The sequence below is a fragment of the Papio anubis genome, chromosome 11, assembly GCF_008728515.1.
Source record: "Papio anubis isolate 15944 chromosome 11, Panubis1.0, whole genome shotgun sequence".
NCBI lineage: Eukaryota > Metazoa > Chordata > Mammalia > Primates > Cercopithecidae > Papio > Papio anubis.
The window spans coordinates 91,387,624-91,407,838 of record NC_044986.1 but is presented as its reverse complement, the minus strand read 5'-3'; the positions used below and the strand labels follow the sequence as shown (position 1 = coordinate 91,407,838).

Sequence of the window (20,215 nt, the reverse complement as noted above, 5' to 3'; positions counted from 1 at the left end):
CCTGTAATCCCAGCTACTTGGGAGGCTGAGGCAGGAGAATCACTTGAACCCGGAAGGCGGAGCTTGCAGTGAGCCAAGATCGGGCCACTGGACTGCATCCTGGGTGACAGAGTGAGACTCAGTCTTAAAAAAAAAGAAGAAGATTACAGTTTTCATAAGCTGTTTGTCCCAAGTTACATGTTATGTGGCATTTCATGTAGGTTTGTGCTCTGTGTGTGTTATTAGTTTGTCTTCTAGTCAGAATTCCTGGCCGTTAACTATTTCATCATCAGGAATTACATCCCTATGTTGTAAGGGTAGTGTTCAAAAGATACAGTAATTTTTTTAATAATGATCAGAGGACTTCATGAGAAACAAAGAGCTATTTTGTATTTAGTGTTTGCTTTGTGAAGTAGATAAGTCGAATTTTTTAGCTTCTCTGAGCAAAATAAATTGAAGTGTAAGTGAAGCATTTCTTTTTGACATTTTCTACATGTAGTTTCCTTTTGTCTATTTTGTAACTTTTTTCCTCTATTACACTGAAATACATATTTAATATGATAAATTCTAGTCAAGTGCAAATACAAACTAACAAAAAGAATTAAAATCATCCATGGCTCTAATCACTTAGGATACCTCCTATTATAGTCTATGTACTTCCAGTCAGCTGTCATTTTCTCTCACTTTTTCTTGCTCCATAACTCTGTAATTTTATTTTTTAAGCAACATATTATAAAATGCTATTTAAAACATAAAATTTTATTTAACTTGTATATTATTTCTTGGTTTAGTTTTTATTATGGATAATGGTGCAAATTAATCTGATTTTCAAAAGGAACAGAATTGTCTTAGAGTTTCCCAGTAGTCTTGTCACCTTAGTCCTAAGTGTCAAATAATGTCCTCATTGTGTGCAGCCAGGACAGAGGCTCAGCAGTGTTTGTTATCAAGGGTCCAGGCTCCCGCTCCCGGCTGTGTCATCTTCAGCATGTATCATTCATTCTCATGATCACAGCGTGGCTGCTGAACCTCTAGCCATTGCCTCAGACAGGAAGAAGGAAGAAGGGCTAGAGCCAAAAATTGGGGCTAGCTGAGGTCTGGCTCAACTGCAAACATTTCCTGGAAGACCCTCCCAGCAACTTTCACCTACATTTCATTGGCCAGAAATAGGTCTTTAGTCCCTAGCTGTATGGGATTCTGAGAAAGGTTTATTTTCGCTTTCTAAATCTCAGTTTCAGAGAAGACAAGAGAAAAGCAGATGATACCTGGCTGTTAGGTTGCTCATTATCCTGTTTAGCAGGTTTTCAGTGCTTTGTTCTACTGTGTCTTTAATGCTTACATGAGAGTAGGTGATTATTATGCCCAGTTTACGGATGAGGACCAGAAGTTCAGAGATGTTACAGTTGGTCAAGATCACATGGCCCAAACTGGGCAGAACCAGGGCAACCAGGCAGTCTTTATTCTAGTGCCTGTCCTCTATCCCAGCATCGGGCACCCCGAAAATACCCCATGATAACCTGCAGATTTCACTTCCTGGCAAAGTGTGTAGGCTTTAGTCTTTCACAGATAGATCTCTTACATATTCTCTTTTTATTCTTTGTTTGGTATCTATATTCGATATTTAATTATATTGCATTTCTGCCAATCCAGCAACAGTTTTTATTTCTTTCCAGCCTTGTCAGAGTTTCTTCTTTGCCTTGCATTTCCTCTCCGTGCTGAGGATATACTCAGACACATGCAAGCCTGAAAACTGAGCTCACTATTAATAGAAGAAACAGGTGTTTTCCATGGCTGAGGAGTACTTAGGAATGTACCATCTACTGATATGATCGGGGAAAGCTTTGTGCCTGGAACATTTTGACTCTAGTAATATGTGTGTCTGTGCGTGCACACACACACATGCACACTCAAATGTAAAATATGAAGTATGAATATTTATAATAGCTTAGTAAATAAAATGTTAAAGATTAAACACCCACAACACTACTATTAGGTCTTTAAATTTTTCATCTAATGGTAAGCCTGTTTTGTAAAAGGACTATCTTCCTTCTAGATCTAGAATTTAATATAATTTACTCATGAAAACCTTGGTATTCATAAATGAATTTCAGTTCCTTTGTGGAAAAGAGTTGAATTGTGTTCCCAAAGTGGCAAATGTGTGTTTGGATTTATTCTTAACTTTTCCAATTGCATCATTTAGATTAAATTAGTCACTATAACGTTCAATTCAATTTTACATTTTAAATTTTTTTTGTTAACCAGCTGAGAAGTCTGAGAACTTTGTTCGTTCACAGGGTGAGTCCATTGTTCCTGGCTAGGAAGTGGGGGTCGATCTTTTCCTGCAGTTCATTTGGATTGAAGGTTCTTTGCTGACTCTTGCTTCCACAGTGAAAACACAGATATCCAGTCAGTGAGAGTCAGCTATCTTAAAAAAAAAAAAATCACGTATACATCACATGTGGTTCAGGATACTAATTGGCATTATAGAAACTGGCGTTTAGACATTCAACACTGCTTTTGTTAACCTATTTGAATGATAATATATGTTTCAGTGTAGGCTTTTTTGATATGAAGGGTGATCTACCTCAAAGGCAGTTATTCTGGAATTGAATCCTCCAAAATGAGGCCAATCAAAGGGTATCTTCTACAGAGGAGTTAAGGGAAGTGGTTGCCATCCCTCCCACCCTGAAAAAAAGAAAAAGAGAAAATGTTGGCTCTACTTATTGTTTTGGTGGGGTTATGTATGAAAATGACTAACTCAACTCATCTGTTTGTGTTGTTGCTTTGGCTACTGGTCTGTTCCTTCATTTGGGGCTTATTAGTGCTTTAAAATTCAACATATTGGATATTAAATGCATGTGATGAGGAAACAGTCTTGAAATATGCCCGGAGTTACTCAGTAGCTTCTTTTTTATAATTTTAATTGTGGTGGTCTCACATTTGTGGGTTTAAATTGTCTGAGTTATTGAGTGTTGTATTTTGTAGCCCCCGTCTTTAATTTTCAGAAGCACTGTCCATTTCATTTTGGTTTATAAAAATGCACATCTTTTGTTTATTGTTATGATTTATCCATGTTGTGTTTTCTAGCCAATAAACTGTGTCTTGCAGTCACAATTGATCTTGTTTTACTGAGATTTAGTTTTGAAGACTAAAAATCTCCAGTGTTGATATTTAAGGTTTTTGAAGATTCTTATAATCATTTTTGATCGCATAAAATTAACTTACTATGTTGGAGTATGTGCCTTTTGAGAGACAAAAAAATTAAGAGAATTGAAAGGATCTATAAATGTTTTTGTAGAAATTCCACTTGGGGATGTGGTCCTATTGTAGTTTACTGAAAACAGTTCTGGTCATTGTTACCAGTGGAATGTGTGCCCTAAGAAAACACCATTTGTGATGAATGCTGGGCAAACTGTGTTCTCAAGTCATTCCTGTTGTCTGATGGTTATCTTACAAAAAGCATGTGCTTGGTTATGTTTGTTATGTGGCTTTGTACAGTCCTTACCTAGGATCGATTGGCTGTTGAGTTCGGGGGGCAGAAGTGCACTGACCCACTGTGGATTGTGTTGGAAGGCTGTTGCTGTAGTCATTTGCCTTGTGTTGGTTCCAGGGAAGCTGCCCGGGAGTGTCGCAGGAAGAAGAAAGAATATGTCAAATGTCTTGAAAATCGTGTGGCTGTGCTTGAAAACCAAAACAAGACTCTCATTGAGGAACTCAAGGCCCTCAAAGATCTTTATTGCCATAAAGTAGAGTAACTGTCTTTGACTTGGACCTTGTTTACTGTGAACTCTAATCAAGGCAGGAGATGCAGCAGTCCTACTTATTGCCATGTGGACTTGTGGAAAGGACACGTGTGACCCTTAAGAATCCAGTTCGGATTAGTGTTTGAAATTGAATTGGGAATGTTGTTCCTGGATGTGGAATGCAGCTGTGATCACACTTACCGAGCTTACTTTGACCTGTTTGTCAATAGCATGCAAAAAAATGCTTTGTTTGCCCTTTGCTTCTGCTTTTTTCAGGGAAGCTGCCAAAGAATGTCGACGTCGAAAGAAAGAATATGTAAAATGTCTGGAGAGCCGAGTTGCAATGCTGGAAGTCCAGAACAAGAAGCTTGTAGAGGAACTTGAAACCTTGAAAGACATTTGTTCTCCCAAAACAGATTAGTAGAAATATTTAACTATGAACTGAAGACAGCATGTATAGTTGCTTTTGAAGGAATACAGTATATAGCTGGCAAGAATGGTGGCTTCTTTTCTTTGTATCATTCATCTTCTTTAATCTCTTAACATTCCTAAAATGCTTCACTGTACATAGTTAAGTCATAGCTATAACTTCAAATTTTTTAAAAGAGACAAACTAAAAAAATGTATGTAACAGATTCTTAAAATGCAATATTTGTAAGGCTTGTTCCAATGCCACGTACTTGCAGCTCCCATTCTCTGTGTCATCAGTAGTGTCCTATGCAATAAAATTATTTGCAGGTCTTTAAATCATTTTAGGAAAGGATGATCAAAAATAATGCATCCAGCAGTACAATGAAAGTAAACCACAAAAAAAATACCTCAGGAAAGAATAGAAAGAAAGTCTATCTAATGGCATGCCTATATGAGAAGAATAGCCTAGATATGAATATATGGCATTTGCAGATTTTTATATTAGTTGCTTTGTTTAAAAAAAAAAAAAAAAAAAAAAAGATTGTATTGCTGTCCTTGAATGCCATAGTCAAAGAGAGTTTTTAATAGAACCATGTTGGTTGCACTTTGTAGTGTTTGGTGCTCATTTAAATATCTGAACATTTACTACAGTTTTTAACTGTATTGTGTAACATAAAAGATCTTGCAGAAGTTCTTAGTGTCGGTTTAATATTAACTAATGGAAGTGATGACATATTTTTTCTATCTGGAATGAGCCTGTTGGGATCACATTGCATACCTTCCAGGTACAAGTCAGTTTCTACACTGGGTGCTGATCCTTGCATGCACCCTTTCTACCATCTCATGGTGGGGATGGCCGCAGGCTGTGCACCCAGAAGAAAAGAATGGCTGTTAGCGTTTCGGCCTTCGTGATGGCCTGAGACTATCTGTAGGTGGTCTGGAGCTGTCTGGCTGGTGGCCCCCTATTTTGCCATTTAGCGAACAACCACAGAAATTTTAAAAACAAAAGCATCCCAAGATTTTTTCATTTCAAAAAGCCTCAAAGTCCACATTAGATCAGATATCCTGCTGTCGGCACATTCAGCTGAGGTTCATTACAGTCGAAGCCGCAGTGTGATCTACGTTTCATCTTGTTTTAATAATAAAAAGCTTCAGGAAACAAGCCCAAAGCCCTCACCACAGGATGCTCTGTTCCCTCTCATTCCCTGACATTTCTTGATTGTCTGCTGCGTGCTGGACTCTGCTGTGTTTCCTACTGTGACTTCTGCTTTAAGGATGTCCCCGCCCCACCCCCCAGTTTCAAGAGTAGATCTGGGCAGTGTAGTGGGAGATGGAAAATTGGGAGGTGGTTTGTGGAGCATCCAGCTGCTGCTTCTCCTGTACCACTGGAATTCTTTCCCTTATCTGTCGCTCCCAGCAAGTAGGGCATGTCATTGTTGGCTTTCTTTAAAAATATGTATTCTCCCTTCAGAGTCGGAGCTCTGAATTTTCTTTCTTTCTTTCTTTTTTTTTTTTTTTTAAGACAGAGTCTTGCTTTGTCGCCCAGGCTGGAGTGCAGTGGCGTGATCTCAACTCACCACAACCTCCACCTCCCGAATTCAAACAATTCTCCTGCCTCAGCCTCCCAAGTAGCTGAGATTACAGGCATGCGCCACTACACCCAGCTAATTTTTCTATTTTTAGTAGAGATGAGATTTCACCACGTTGGCCAGGCTGGGTTCAAACTCCTGGCCTCAAGTGATCCACCTGCCTTGGCCTCCCAAAGTGCTGGAATTACAGATGTGAGCCACTGCACCCGGCCTGAATTTCTTTTATCTCAATTTTTGTCTTCTCTTCTACAGAGAAGATGAGGAAAGAAGACAAGGAAGAAAAAGGAAAGGAAAACTCCAGGTTTCAGATGCAGGACAGTAGGGCCTTGCACTCACTCATCTGCCCAGTCAGTCGCTGTACATCAACGGTGTGGCTGGGGTGGATGGACACACAGAGGGGACACGAGGATCAGCAGGCAAGATGTACAAAGTTGGAGATGATGCACGCTACATGTTAGAATTCTAGAAAGATGCAGCTGGGGGTTAAATAGGAGACTTCATGTGGTAAGTGGATTTTGAACTGGGCCTTGAAGTGATTGACAGTGCTGGGGCATGGGGTTGGTACTTAGGGAATACAGAGCACACACACTGCTCCAAGGAGCTTGGGTCTGGAGGACGAGGGAGGCCAAGTTAGTTCTCACCCAAGAGTTAGTTTCATTTGAAAATTGGGGAAGACAGAATGAATGTGTGCGCGTGCATGTGTGTACTCCAGTCTGTAAAAGAGGTTATATTATTTCAGAGGAAAGGGACTCTATCCAATTTCTTGGGACCACCAGCAACAGAAGTCCCCCTTCCCAAACCCAGTGGTTTAAGCAATAAGGAAATATACTACCTTGCAAAACAAGAAGTCCAGTGGTAAGAAATTCCAGGCTTGCTAATTTAGTGACAACAATGTCATCACGACCAGACCCTGCCTCCTCATTCTTTTCCCTCTACCTGCTGGTTCCCCTGACCTAATATTGCTGCCACAGTCCCAGGCATCAGAAATGGGAAAGACAACACCCTTTTTGGAGGGTACTTTTTTTTTGGTTGTTTTTTTTTGTTGTTTTTTTGAGACTGAGTCTCACTCTGTCACCCAGGCTGGAGTGCAATGGTGTGATGTCGGCTCACTGCAACCTCCACCTCCCAGCCCAAAGACTGGGCTGAAAGGCACTGGGTTGCTCATGAGGATTCTGCCCCTAGGGTTGGGGAGCTTCCAGGCTCTGGGGAAGCATATGGCCATCAATGTCGAATAAAACTGGGCTTCTGGAAGAATGGCGTGTAGACACTGGGGACGTCTGGCGCTGGGACTGAGTGAGCGCTTACCCTGTTCAAGAAGTGAGGAACAGCTTGTGAGAGGCTGGGGCTTGAGCCACGCTCCCAGACATGCACGGGAACTCTTATTCTTGTTCATGAAATGTATCCCTGAAACCAAGCTTCTGCTACCAAAATAGCACCATTTGACAGCAGTGCTTTCAGCCTTACAGCAGATACTGCCTACGACCTCTCCCTCAACAGAACCAGCAGTAGGGGAAGCTTTGCAGGGGGGAACGTTGCACATCTCACACACCGTGTGTGCGGGATCCACAGCGCTCCCCATACCCTTGCATGCGGGATCCAGAGTTCTCACTGTGTGTGTCTTTCTTTGAATCCTAAAAGTTTCAGAATCTGGACTGCTGGGTATAGAAATTACTGCTCCAGGTTTAGGGGACTGCATACCTTCTCTGTCCTATCTAACTAGGTACTTCATAACGCTAAGTCATGTGAGATGGGAACATTAAGGAAATGAACTCCTTCTAGTATTTAAACGTGTGACCATGAGACATGCCTGAAAACTGAGAACATGGACATCAGCAACATACTGTGCATGAATGGCGGCTGTTTCAGTGCCAGATGCCTCATTCCTTGTTCAACCACACTTCTCAGTTTTCTTCATATATGTTTATGTCCAAAACATGCGATTTCCCATGTGCCTAACAGTACAACTTTAAAAAATATGATTTGTGAAACCAACTTGATTGTTCTAGTCTACACCAAAAATAATTAGCCTGCTTTGACGTGTGAGGCAGGCAGAGCTGTTGCTAGTTGGCTGGCCATAATGCAATGACTGTCCTATGGTAGTATACCATGGTTCTCAGAAGCTCAGATGTGTCAGGCTGGAGTGCAGTGGCATGATCTTGGCTCACTGCAATCTCTGCCCCCTGGGTGCAAGTGATTCTCCTGCCTCAGCCTCCCGAGTTGCTGGGATTACAGGTGTGCGCCACCATGCCCATCTAATTTTTGTATTTTTAGTAGAAACAGGGTTTTGCCATGTTGGCCAGGCTGGTCTGGAACTCCTGACCTCAGATGATCCACCCGCCTTGGCCTCCCAAAGTGCTGGGATTACAGGCGTGAGCAACCATGCCTGGCCATGCTTCACCTTTTCTAAGAGCATTTTAAAGACATAGACTTGATTCTGAACTACTCAAGCATGGTATATTTTAATCTTTATGGTTTGTGGGCAAGTTTTTCTATATAAATCCATTTTCTTGGCTGGGCATGGTGGCTCATGCCTATAATCCCAGCACCTTAGGAGACTAGGGCAGGAGGATTGCCTGAAGCTAGGAATTAAAGACCAGCCTGGACAACATGGTGGGACTCTGTCTCCACAAAAAACAAACAAAACATTAAGCAAATTAGTTGGGCATGGTGGTGTGCACCTATAGTCCCAGCTATAATATATACATGATTCATTGATCATGTTGCCTGTATCCTTAAATTGTCCCATCTTCAGGGCTATGTGATGCGGAGTTTCCAGAAAGCGACATGGGAGTCAGCATGTTCATTCACTCCTTCAAGTCAACAAGTGAGGCTGCCTTTGTAAGAAGTCCAGAAGGAGAGAGGGCAGCTTTGGGACCTAGGGCTGTGGCAACCCTGACATTACCAGCACCGTCCTGGGCTTGCTTTCTTCCAGCTGTGTATGTAGCTCCACGGATGCTACAGCCACGCAGTCATGGCAGTCAAGAATAACAGCTACTGTGTACAGAGTGCTCACCCTGCGCCTAGGGGCTTCCACATTTTATTCTCCTAACAGCTCTCATTTTGCAGATGAGGAAGCAAGGCTGGAGGAATTCAGTAGCTTGCCAAAGGTCACATGGCTCAGGACTAAGCGCAGAACCAGGACAGGGAGCCTCTGCCCTGGCAGCTCTCACCCAGTCTGGACCCAAAGGCAGGAAAGTGATAAGAAACACTTGCTGGCAATGACTCAAGCAGGTGGTGGCTGCAGAGAGAGCTCTGTGGCTCTGAGTGGCTATGTGTGGGAACACCCAGACCTTCCTGTTCAAATGCACAAAAGCACATTTTCACTTCTCTCTGGTTTTTCAAATCCCTGATGCTGATCAGGAAAAAAAATGACTTTACACAGTTTAAGGACTAAGGACTGGCTAGCTATTGGAACATCAAAGTCACAGTTACGCTTATTGAAATAGAATCACAGCTAAAAGAGGTCTCGCCGTTGTAATTTTTTTATTTTTATTTATTTTTTTGAGACAGGGTCTCACACACTCTGTCACCCAGGCTGAAGTGCAGTGGTACGATCTTGGCTCACTGCAACCTCCGCCTCCCAGGCTCAAGCGATTCTCCCACCTCAGCCTCCCCAGGAGCTAGAACTACAGGCACAAGCCACTATGCTCGGCTAATTTTTGTGTTTTTTGTAGAGACGGGGTTTTGCCATGTTGCCCGGGCTGTTCTTTAACTCCTAGGCTCAAGTAATCCACCTGCCTCTGCCTCCCAAAGTGCTGGGGTTACAGGCATGAATCACTGAGCCTGACCAACAGGTGTAATTTACTCCTTTCATTTTATAGACAAGAAAACCAAATTTCAGGCTGATTTACTTAAATATTGCCAGCTATTGACAATAGACTAGAAATACTCAGATCTCTGAACTAGTGTGATAATCTTTATATTACTGTGATGCCTCTATTTTTCTATAAACTGGATTTTCAGCCAGCTTTTGTGCAGCATAGCTTTCTGAGGAAGGATTTGTCCCTGTGGTTTGAATGGACGGAAGCTGGAAGGAAAAACCCCATCACTTACTATGCAAAAGTCCAGCTGGTCTCTGTGACAGCTGCAGGACACAGGGACTCTGCCAGATCTATCTCAGCCACCTCACTTTATGAAGGATGCTTGACTTGTGGTTCAGTCATTTTCTAGGACAAATGGCTGTTAACAAGGTATATGAGAGCTCTTGCTTTCAACGTTCGTGGAGCTCTCAGAAGCGCTAACTTACATCAGACCAGTGTCAGGCTTGACTTAGGAACGAACTTTTAAATTCTTACCTTTTAAAACACAGTTCATGATTGACACACTCTTTTTTTTCTTTCTTTTTTTTTTTTTGAGACAGAGTCTCACTCTGTCGCCCAGGCTGGAGTGCAGTAGTGCAATCTCGGCTCACTGCAGCCTTCGCCTCTTGCGTTCAAGTGATCCTGCTGCCTCAGCCTCACGAGTAGCTGGGACTACAGGCGCACACCACCACACCCAGCTAATTTTTGTATTTTTAGTAGAGATGGGGTTTCACCATATTGCCCAGGCTGGTCTCGAACTCCTGACCTCAGGTGATGCACCCGCCTTGGCCTCCCAAAGTGCTGGGATTACAGACATGAGCCACTGCCCAGCCACTACTGATAGACTTTTGAGGAGGTAAGAAGCCCAAATAAGGGGGCTGTGGATGAAAGTGGGCTGTCCCGGGAGAGGATGGCATGAGTGTGCCCGTCTGCGTCTTCTGTTTTGTGTCCCATACCTCTGGAATTTTCATTCAGTAGGTCTGGGTATTTGTATTTTTAACCAGTTCCTTGCATGTTTGTTTGTTTGTTTGTTTTTGAGACAGGGTCTTGCTCTGTTGCCGAGGCTGGAGTGCAGTGACACAATCACAGATCACCTCAGCCTCCACCTCCTGGGCTGAAGCAATCCTCCTGCCTCAGCCCCCGGAATAGCTGGGACCACAGGCATGTGCCACCACCACGCCAGGCTCAAGTTCCTGGCATGTTTTTGAAGTACTCTAGTGTTGGAGGACACTGAACTGTATGATCTGGGGTTGGGCCTAATTTTCCTTTAAGTTATGTGTGCTCTTACCCAGCATTTACCCAGCACAAAGACTGTTTAATGTCACAGCCACAGCGCCACCTAGTGTATGTGGGACTTCCAAGCGGCTTATTTTCTTGGAAACAGTCCGTGAACATTTCAAAACTCAACGGGTGGTATTTCTTTTCTGCAAGGGACTCTCCAAGTGTATGCCAAGCCCTATTGGGGGCAAGGGAGTAAGGGCTGTTTTTTCTGATCTAATTTGGTAAATTATATTCAGAGTAACTCTGGGGAGTCTTGGGTTAACTGTGGGGAAGGGGCAATAATTTGACAAGGTTTGGGAATCAAACTAAAGATTTTTCTCTAAGAGTACACAGTTACTTGCAAATAGACTGAATTACTTAACATAAGAACTTTAGACATTACTTCCAGGCCACAAAGTTTTAGCAAGTAAGTGACTTTAAAATGAATCCATCTTTTCTCAGTAAAATTACCAGTTTTGCTTTAACTGCATATGATGGTTACTTAAGGTGGTTAGAACGTAGTGGAAAATGAGGCCAGGCGCGGTGGCTCACATCTATAATCCCAGCACTTTGGGAGGCCGAGCCGGGTGGATCACTTGAGGTTAGGAGTTCGAGACCAGCCTGGCCAACATGGCAAAACCCCATCTCTAATAAAAATACAAAAATTAGCTGGGTGTGTTGGCACGCACTTGTAGTTCCAGCTACTGGGGAAGCTGAAGCAGAAGAATTACTTGCAGTGAGTGGAGATCGCGCCACTGCACTCCAGCCTCGGTGACAGAATGAGGCTCTGTCTCAAAAAAAAAAAAAAAAAAAAAAGAAGGACATAGTGGAAAAGAGTCAAAGCGTTTTACGTATCACTCAGACATGGCTGTGGGTGGCATTTTAGTTTTTATCGTAACCTGTGATCACGGTGTTGGCCTCATGGGAATTGGATGAGCATAACCATATCACTAGAAGTTTTTTGACAGTTCTTGGAAAATAAGTATCATTGACTGTGGGAGAGCGGTGATATTTTCATACTCTAAAAAGTATACATATCCTGTTGCTTAGTAAGGCCGAGATCAGCATCTGTTTTGTTATTGTAGCTTGAAATATCATGAAAATGTAATCGGAGATGAAGGTACTGATGGCATTTAGCAATTGCTTAGAGGTTAGATTAGTGACATGGTAATGATTATTAGATTAGATGCCTTTGAACAGTTTCTATTCAGAGACTTTTGATATAATATATGATATTATGAATAAGATAATGTTGAAAAGTCCAAATTTTAGAACATTAATCCATCTCAATATTAATTTAAAAATAAATACACACACATGCATACTTCTTTGGTCAGCCAGAATTTTTTTTTTTTATTAGCCTTTTCCTCACATAACCAGCCAGTATTAAAATAGATTTGATGTCATGAAGGTTGCAGCTTTTAGGCAGTATAATTTCTTTTCCTGGCATGCACAGTTTTGCATTATGTACATGGTTTCATTCATCCTTTTATCCAGATGTCTGAATTGATGTAACCCACCTGGATTTTATTGGAGTTTAGACCTAGAAGGGTAGAAGACAAATCTACTTTATCAAGGGTATAACATGCCTAACCTATTAGTCTTTCTAGTCAAGTAACCTGACTTAACATCATTAAATGCTGGGTTGCTGTTGCTCCAGGAATACAGGACTGTGGCAGTTTGGGGGGCAGGGAGGGGAAGTTGGAGTACGGGCAGAAGGTTTCATACAGGGAACATCCCATGTAATAATAGAGAAAGAAGACTGGGTTGCTGGAGGGGCTTAGCAGAAAATCTGCGGGGACTCTTCCACAGCTGGTATAGACTTTACCCACCAAAGGACATTGAGATTAGCTGTGGTTTCTTAGGGATTTTCACTACAATCAATTACTTGAATACTTCTAGAGCATTTAGGATCCCAGACACCCCTGTTTCATGACTTTGATTTTTTAAAATGAGTCAGACAGTGATTACCTATGTTCTTAAAAATCCATCCTGGATAAAAAGAACTACAGAAACAAAACAACAAAGCCCAAAGCTACAGGCGCTGTGAAGGGCAGAATGAACAGTGGGTGTGGGCTTGGCTCGAGGAACCATGGCTGACAGCCACCAGACCTGGGTTCTGGTCCTAGCTTTTCTGTTAAAACTCCCTGTGTCACTTTGGCAAGGTCACTTGACCTCTGTTTGATTGGAAACCTCTGTTTTCTCCACATTGACCTTGACATTTGTGACACTGTGATGAAAATTTTCACATGAAATGTTAATTTCAGAGAAGAGTTCATCAGATCTTGTTTTTTCCCTCATCCCTGTGAACACAGCTTCTAGATTCTTAGTACTCAGGTCATGAACCCATAAAATTGTCTTTCAGAATGTCTTCAATATCAGTATTTTTAATAATCCATTCTGAGGCTTGCCCAGCATTTAAGAGAAAAAAAGTCTTAGGCTGAAACTGGCCTGTGATGAAGGCAGGACATCTACTTTGATTCTGGTAACTAGATTAAGATTTTGACACATGAAGACTTTACTTGGGCAAATTTTGTTTTACTTATGTTATTTATAAATGTGCCAAACTGTGACTGACTGAAAATTTTCCACCACAGGAGTTTCCTCTGCCCTTCTCAACCTAACAGGGCCGCACCAAGTTAACAGAAATTATCACTGGCTTAGAAAAGGTTGTGGTTTTCAGTGTACATTAGGAGGGTTACTGTCCCATAACCCAGTTTATTATTTAAATATTCTTGAAAGAACTGAAGTAATGAAGGGAGAGGCTATATTTTCTTTAGAAGATTTTTCCATGTTATTTGAAAAGTTTTATTGACACTTATTTTTCTTAGCAGAAAAGCAATTGCTTATTAAATTGTACCCAAGGATAAAATGATTTGATAGGCTCAATCATGATCGATTTGAATAAGCTGATACTTGCAAATATTTCCTTATTCCTGATGTTTGATAACTTCAAGTCCCTGAGACGCAGAACAAAGGCCTTCTTGTCGTGAAAAGGCAGCTACATCTAGTGGTTGGTGGCATTTTCATTGGAAAATTTGGTTTATGAAAAAAGTCCTTCATGGCTGTCTTTGCTGATATTCTGTGGTTGTACAGAGCATTACAACTAATGTGGTGTGTATTTGTAACTTAACTGAGGTATAACTTTTACACCAGAAAACTCACCCATTTTAACTGTACAATTCAATGATTTTTTAACAAATTTACCAAATTGTATAATCATCACCACAATACAGATTTAGAACATTTCCATCACCCCAGTAAGATTATTCATTCCCATTTATAGTTAACCAATAATTTTATTTTATTTATTATTTTTATTATTGTTTTTCTTTTAAAGACTAGGTCTCACTCTGTCGCCCAGGCTGGAGTGCAGTGGTGCAATCATAGCTCACTGCAGCGTCAAACTCCTGGGCTCAAGTGATCGTCCTACCTCAGCCTCCCGAGTAGCTGGGACTACAGGTGTCCATTGCCATACCTGGCACATTTTTAAATTTTTAAATAAAAATAATGCTCAGGCTGTTCTCGAACTCATGGCCTCAAACGATCCTCCCACCTCAGCCTCCCAAAGTGCTAAGATTATGGGTGTGAGCCACTGCGTCCAGCCCCTGGCCAGTATCTTGATTGTAGCCTGTGAAAGACCCTTAGTTAGAGGACCCAGTTAAGCCAGGGCCAGATTCCTGATTTACAGAAACTGTGAGATAATAAATGCTCTGTTAAGCCTCTTAAGTTTGGGGATTGTTATGCAGCAATATGGAACTAATACGTCTACTTGCCAAGCTAATCTAGCAATGTATGCAACTGAATATCCAATCTGCCAACAGCAGAGACCAGTACTGTGCCCTTCACTGGCACTGGAGAAGAACCAGCCACTAGGTGGCAAGTCAGTGACAGGGACCCTCTTCCACCTTGGAAGGGACAGAGACAGAATGTTTGATCCTCTGGCATGGGATACCTCGTAACATCACATCAGGCCTGGGACCCATGTTACAGCAAGGGAGGTGGGGGATTGGCCCAGGAACACAGGATCCTGTAGTGAAGCCACAGAACAGCGGACCTGATAGAGGCGCGGCTGAAGGCCCCACTCCAGGGCAGGACTTTCAGGGGATGAGGTGCCGTCCTCCAGGACACAGGCTGCACTTTAGAGACCTTTACGCAGTGCTCAGTGGGAAGAATGCATGGGCCTAGGGACCAGAGGCCCTGCCTGTCTCACCTCCAGGGACCAGCTGGGAAAGGAATTGGCATTTCCCATCGCTGTAAGTTTGGGTTCTGCAGGTCTAAAGGGCCTGGTCCCAGGAGGACACTTTTGCCAGGGGAGGTGCCACTGGGGGACTTAATCTCCTTGTGCCAAGGGACCTTGCAGCAGGAAGGGGAGTCACCCTCTGGTGGCACTGACTGGCAACCATTACCAGGAGGAGGAAAGGCTTCTGCTCCAGACTGGAAGCATATGTTTGGCACCCAGGCCATCCATGTGGGCACCTCAAGTGCAGTGACCCCGGCTGAGAACAGCAGATGTGCCAGCTGAGGGATGGATGAATGGGGAACAGATGTAGAGGAAAGAGACGAGGAGTGTGGACCGCAGCCTGAGGCCAGCTGTGGTGGGAAGGGCTGTGGTTTGTCCTATTAATCTTCCTCTTCTAAATTCTCCTATAGGCCAGGTATGGTGGTATACACCTGTAGTCCCAGCTACTTGGGAGGCTGAGGCAGGAGGATCCCTTGAGGCCAGGAGTTGGAGGTTGCAGTGAGCTATGATGGCAACACTGCATTCCAGCCTGGGTGACAAAGTGGGATCCTGTCTCTAAAAAAAGAAAAAGAAAAAAACATCCCCAGGAGGAGGCTCCCCCACACTCCCCAGAACCTCCAAGGAGCTGCTCTCTTAACCCTCTTAATGTATGTGACTGAGCAGCTGGCGGGCAGGGGTGGCTGTGGGGAAGACTGGGACATCCCCCGCTCCCCTGCCATAAAAGATCTTGCCCTTAGCTGCTGGGAGTGCTGTCAGCCCACAGCTTTCAACTCAGTCCCTTTGGGTGCTGCCTCACCCGATGCTTACAGGTCTGTATCCAGCAACGGACCCAGGTGGCCCCGCCAGACAACACCTAGGGTCGATCTCACTCCTGAGCTCCCTGTGGGGTCAGATGAGGTGGTCATTTGACCAGCACAGGAGCTGTTTCTCCCTCCACCCACTCTTGGACTCTTGCCCTCCCAAGAGCATCCTTATGAACCCCTGTGTGCATGCCAAGTCCATCTCAGAGCCCACCCTCTGGCAGCACCTTGTGCTGATCAGTGACAACACTTAGACAAGCTGGGCCATTTTTCTAGAAAATCATAAATTTCTAAGCCAACTCAAGGGAAAAGAGAAACCGTGAACAGTATAAGCATTCAGAAAAATTAATTATACAAAATAACACCAGGGTCATTCAGCTTTACAAGCAAGTGCTATCAGATTTCAAGGTATGGATTCCTATCCTAGAAAAAAAACAGTTACAGAAAATAGTAAAAGAAACCTAACTTATTTTATGAGATTTGTAAAACATTTGTAGTAAAATTGGGAAAGTCCAGTATAAAAGAAAATGTATATGCTAATCTAATTGATAAACTAATATATAAAAGATCTAAATAAAGTGTTAGTAAACTAAACCCAGATATATATTTAAAATATTACAGTATGACCAAGTAGGGTTTATCCTAGGGATATACATCAACAGATTAACATTCAAAAAGAGAAAGAAAACATATTTCACTAGATGCAGAAAATCATTAGCTATGGTTCAACACCCTTTCTTGTTGTCAAAACATTTATAAGACAAACTTCTTGGCAAACCAAGAATAGATGGTGATATGGTTTGGCTGTCTCCCCACCCGAATCTCAGCTTGCATTGTAATCCCCATAATCCCCACATGTCGAGGGAAGGACTTGGTGGGAGATGATTGAATCATGGAGGTGGTTTTCCCCATGCTGTTCTCATGATAGTGAGGAGTTCTCACGAGATCTGATGGTTTTGTAAGTGTTTGACAATTCCTCCTTCACACACGCCCTTTCCTGCTGTCTTGTGAAGAAGATGCTTGCTTCCTTTTTGCCTTCTGCCATGATTGTAAGCTTCCTGAGGCCTCCCCAGCAATGTGGAACCCAGCCATGAGTTAATTAAACCTCTTCCATGTATAAATTAGTCAGTCTCAGGTATTTCTTTATAGCAGTGTGAGAACAGACTAATACAGATAGGAACTCCCAAAACTTGACAGTGTACAACCAGCTTACTTATTAGTGTAGTTAGAAGCATGATTCAATATTGTAATGAAGTGCCTAGTTAGTGCAACAAGATAAGAAAAAACAAAAAAAACAAGTTGTCATTATTTACAGATTAAAATGTCCATATACAAAATTCAGAAGAATCTGCAGACAAAAGGTTAGAAAGCAAAATAAAATTCAGTAAGTTTGCTAAATAAAAGATAAATGTGTAAATTAAAATTTAATAGTATTCCTATATACCTACAAAAAACAAGTAGAAATTGAATAGTAAAAAATCGTGTTCATAACAGCAAAACATATACACAGCACCTAGGAATAAACGTAACAAAGGCTATACAAAAATTTTACAGAAAAAATTGTAAATCTTTACTAAAGGGCACAAAAGAAGGCCAAAATAGAGAAACCATGTTATAAATGGAAAAGCTCAGTATTCTAAAGATGTCAGTTCTCAGATCAATCTATAAATTCAATACTACTCCAATCAACACCCTAACAGGGCTTCTTTTTCCATAGAACCCAGCAAACATCTCAAAACTCACAGTGAATTGTGAAAGCCCAATGTGGTGACTGAATCATGGCTGCCATGAAAATGTCCACCTCTTAAAGGCTGGACCTGTGGGTATGTTACAATAGCAAAAGAGAGTTTTCAGATGTGATTAAATTAAGGGACTTGAGATGAGGAGATTATCCTGGATTATTGGGTAGGCCAATCACTAGGGTCCTTCTAAGAGGGCAGTGGGATGGTCAGAGTGAGAAAGAGGCTATGTTACCAGAGGAGCAGAGAGAGAGAGAGACCAGAAGATGCTGCACTGCTGCCTCACAGAAGGGGAAGGAGCCATGTGCCCAAAAATGTAGGCAGCTTCTAGAAGCTGGAAAAGACAAGGACATGGATTCTTCCCAAGAGCCTCCAGGAGGAACACAGAGCTCTAGAGCTGCAAGAGAATAAACCTGTTTTGTTTTCAGCCCCTAAGTTTGTGGTAATTTGTTATAACCGCAACAGGAGACTAACACAGTAAAAAATAGTCAAATGACTTAAATAAGGAGAGAAACTTGCTTTCCAGGTATCAAGACTTTCTAGAAAACGATTGTGATTTGAGTAATATGGAACAGATGCAGAGTGTGAGACCAATGACACACAAAGGAGTGACAACCACTTGCTGAGTACGGTATGTCTAGAGCTGGTATTACAGACCAGGAGGAAAAGAACAGACTATTCAATAAACGGTGCTGGATAACTGCTTATGCATATGATAAATTAAATGAGGCACATACCTCATTTAATAAAATACATTCTGGCCAGGTCCAGTGGCTCACACCTATAATCCCAGCACTTTGGGAGGCTGAGGCGGGTGGATCACTTGAGGTCAGGAGTTCGAGATCAGCCTGGCCAACATGGTGAAACCCCATCTCTACAAATACAAAAATTAGCTGAGCGTTGTGGTGTGTGCCTGTAATCTCAGCTACTCAGGAGGCTGAGGCAGGAGAATCGCTTGAACTCAGGAGGCAGAGGTTGCAGTGAGCCGAGATCACACCACTGCACTCCATGCTGGGCGACAGAGCGAGATTCTGCCTCAAAAATAAATAAATAAATAAATAAATAAATAAATAAATAAATAATAAAAATACATTCTATCAATCAAACTTTAAAACTTTCGAAGGAAATTAGAAGAATGTCTATATCAGGATTAAGATTTGTTGAAAAATTATTGAAAAGCTCAAACAATAGAGAAAAGTCAGGTAGAGATCAACTATGTTGAAAAAAGAAAACTGCTGTATGACAAATAACACCATAACAAGGGTAAGAGACAAACCACAGACTAGAAGATATTTTCATCACATAAAACTGGCAGAGGATTATTATCTAGATATAACAAGAACTAGCCTAATTTTTTTTTTTTTGAGACAGAGTCTTACTCTGTTGCCCAGACTGGCGTGCAGTGGTGCGATCTCAGCTCACTGCAACCTCCACCTCCTAGGTTCAAGCAATTCTCATGCCTCAACCTCCCCAGTAGTTGAGACTAAAGGTACCCGCCACCATGCCCAGCTAATTTTTTTTTTTTTTTGTAGTTTTAGTAGAGACAGGGTTTCACCATGTTGGCTAGGCTGGTCTCGAACTCCTGACCTCAAGTGATCTGTCCACTGTGGCCTCTCAAAGTGCTGGGATTACAGGTGTGAGCCACCGTGCCCGGCCTTAAGAACTAACGTAAATTAATAAGGAAAAATACAACAATCCACATGCAAAATGGGTGAAAACTGAATGTTTACAAAAGGGAAAAAGCAATGAATAAACAGGAAAATATGCTGAATCTTTCTTGTTTTGAGGAAATGAAGTTTAAACAATAATTATCATTTCATATTCAGCAGATGGGTGAGAAACTATAATACCACCTAGTGTTGGGAGGATAGGGAGGAATGGGGACTCCTACACTACTAGTTGGAATGTAAATTGCATCTTTATAGAGAAATTGGTCGCTATCTATCAGCCTTGAAGAGGCAGGTATGTTGGGAGACCTCTTAGGTTTATATCTGAGAGACTCTCAAATAAGGAGGCTGATACAAGGAGACTGTTTACTGCAACAATGTTTATAATAGAAAATTTTCGCCGGGCGCCTGTGATCCCAGCACTTTAGGAATATGAGGCCGGTGGATCACCAGCCCGGCCACTAAAAATAAAAAATTACTAAAAATACTACAAAAAATACAAAATTAGCTGGGGGCATGCCTGTAATCCCAGCTACTCAGGAGGCAAGGCTGGAGAATCGCTTGAACCCGGGAGGCGGAGGCTACAGTGAGCTGAGATTTTAACACTGCACTCCAGCCAGGGTGACAAGAGCAAAACTCTGCCTCAAAAAAAAAAAAAAAAAAGATAAAAGAAAATGTTGGAAACAACCTAAGTGTCCTTCGGTAAGGAAGGGTAACTGTAGCTTATTCCTACAAAGGAATGCTATTCAGCAGTTCAAATGCATGAATTACAGCTACGTGGATCCAAAGGATCAATGCTGGACCGTGTTTCCCATAAGAAAAAACTGTAAACTGATCTAAGAGTTACACCATTTGTGTTAGTTTTACGCTCCTAAAATAACAGTATAGGCCAGGTGCAATGGCTCACGCCTGTAATCCCAGCAGTTTGGGAGGCCGAGGCGTGTGGACTGCTTGAGGCCAGGAGTTTAAGACCAGCCTGGGCAACGT

General features: G+C 42.2%; 2 protein-coding genes across 66 annotated transcripts in view; one reads left to right on the top strand and one right to left on the bottom strand.

Annotated features, from left to right (window-relative positions):
• CREM (cAMP responsive element modulator) overlaps positions 1–4,820 on the top strand; it is an 86,884-nt gene extending 82,064 nt beyond the window's left edge. For 31 of the 47 annotated variants that reach the window (XM_031652399.1, XM_031652396.1, XM_003903548.5 and 28 more), the window contains one exon: positions 3,587–4,820. In XM_031652399.1, coding sequence (XP_031508259.1) covers positions 3,587–3,731 — 145 coding nt within the window. In that variant the 3' untranslated portion in view covers positions 3,732–4,820. The remainder of the gene's footprint in view (positions 1–3,586) is intronic. The other 16 variants (XM_021943193.2, XM_031652397.1, XM_031652395.1 and 13 more) reach the window with 1 other exon arrangement.
• A 7,284-nt stretch (positions 4,821–12,104) lies between these two features.
• The window catches only part of LOC103887425, a 115,505-nt gene continuing 107,394 nt past the window's right edge, over positions 12,105–20,215 (bottom strand). For all 19 annotated transcript variants that reach the window (XR_002524227.2, XR_004177046.1, XR_002524233.2 and 16 more), the window contains one exon: positions 12,105–12,322. The gene's annotated coding sequence lies outside the window, so the exon portion shown is untranslated. The remainder of the gene's footprint in view (positions 12,323–20,215) is intronic.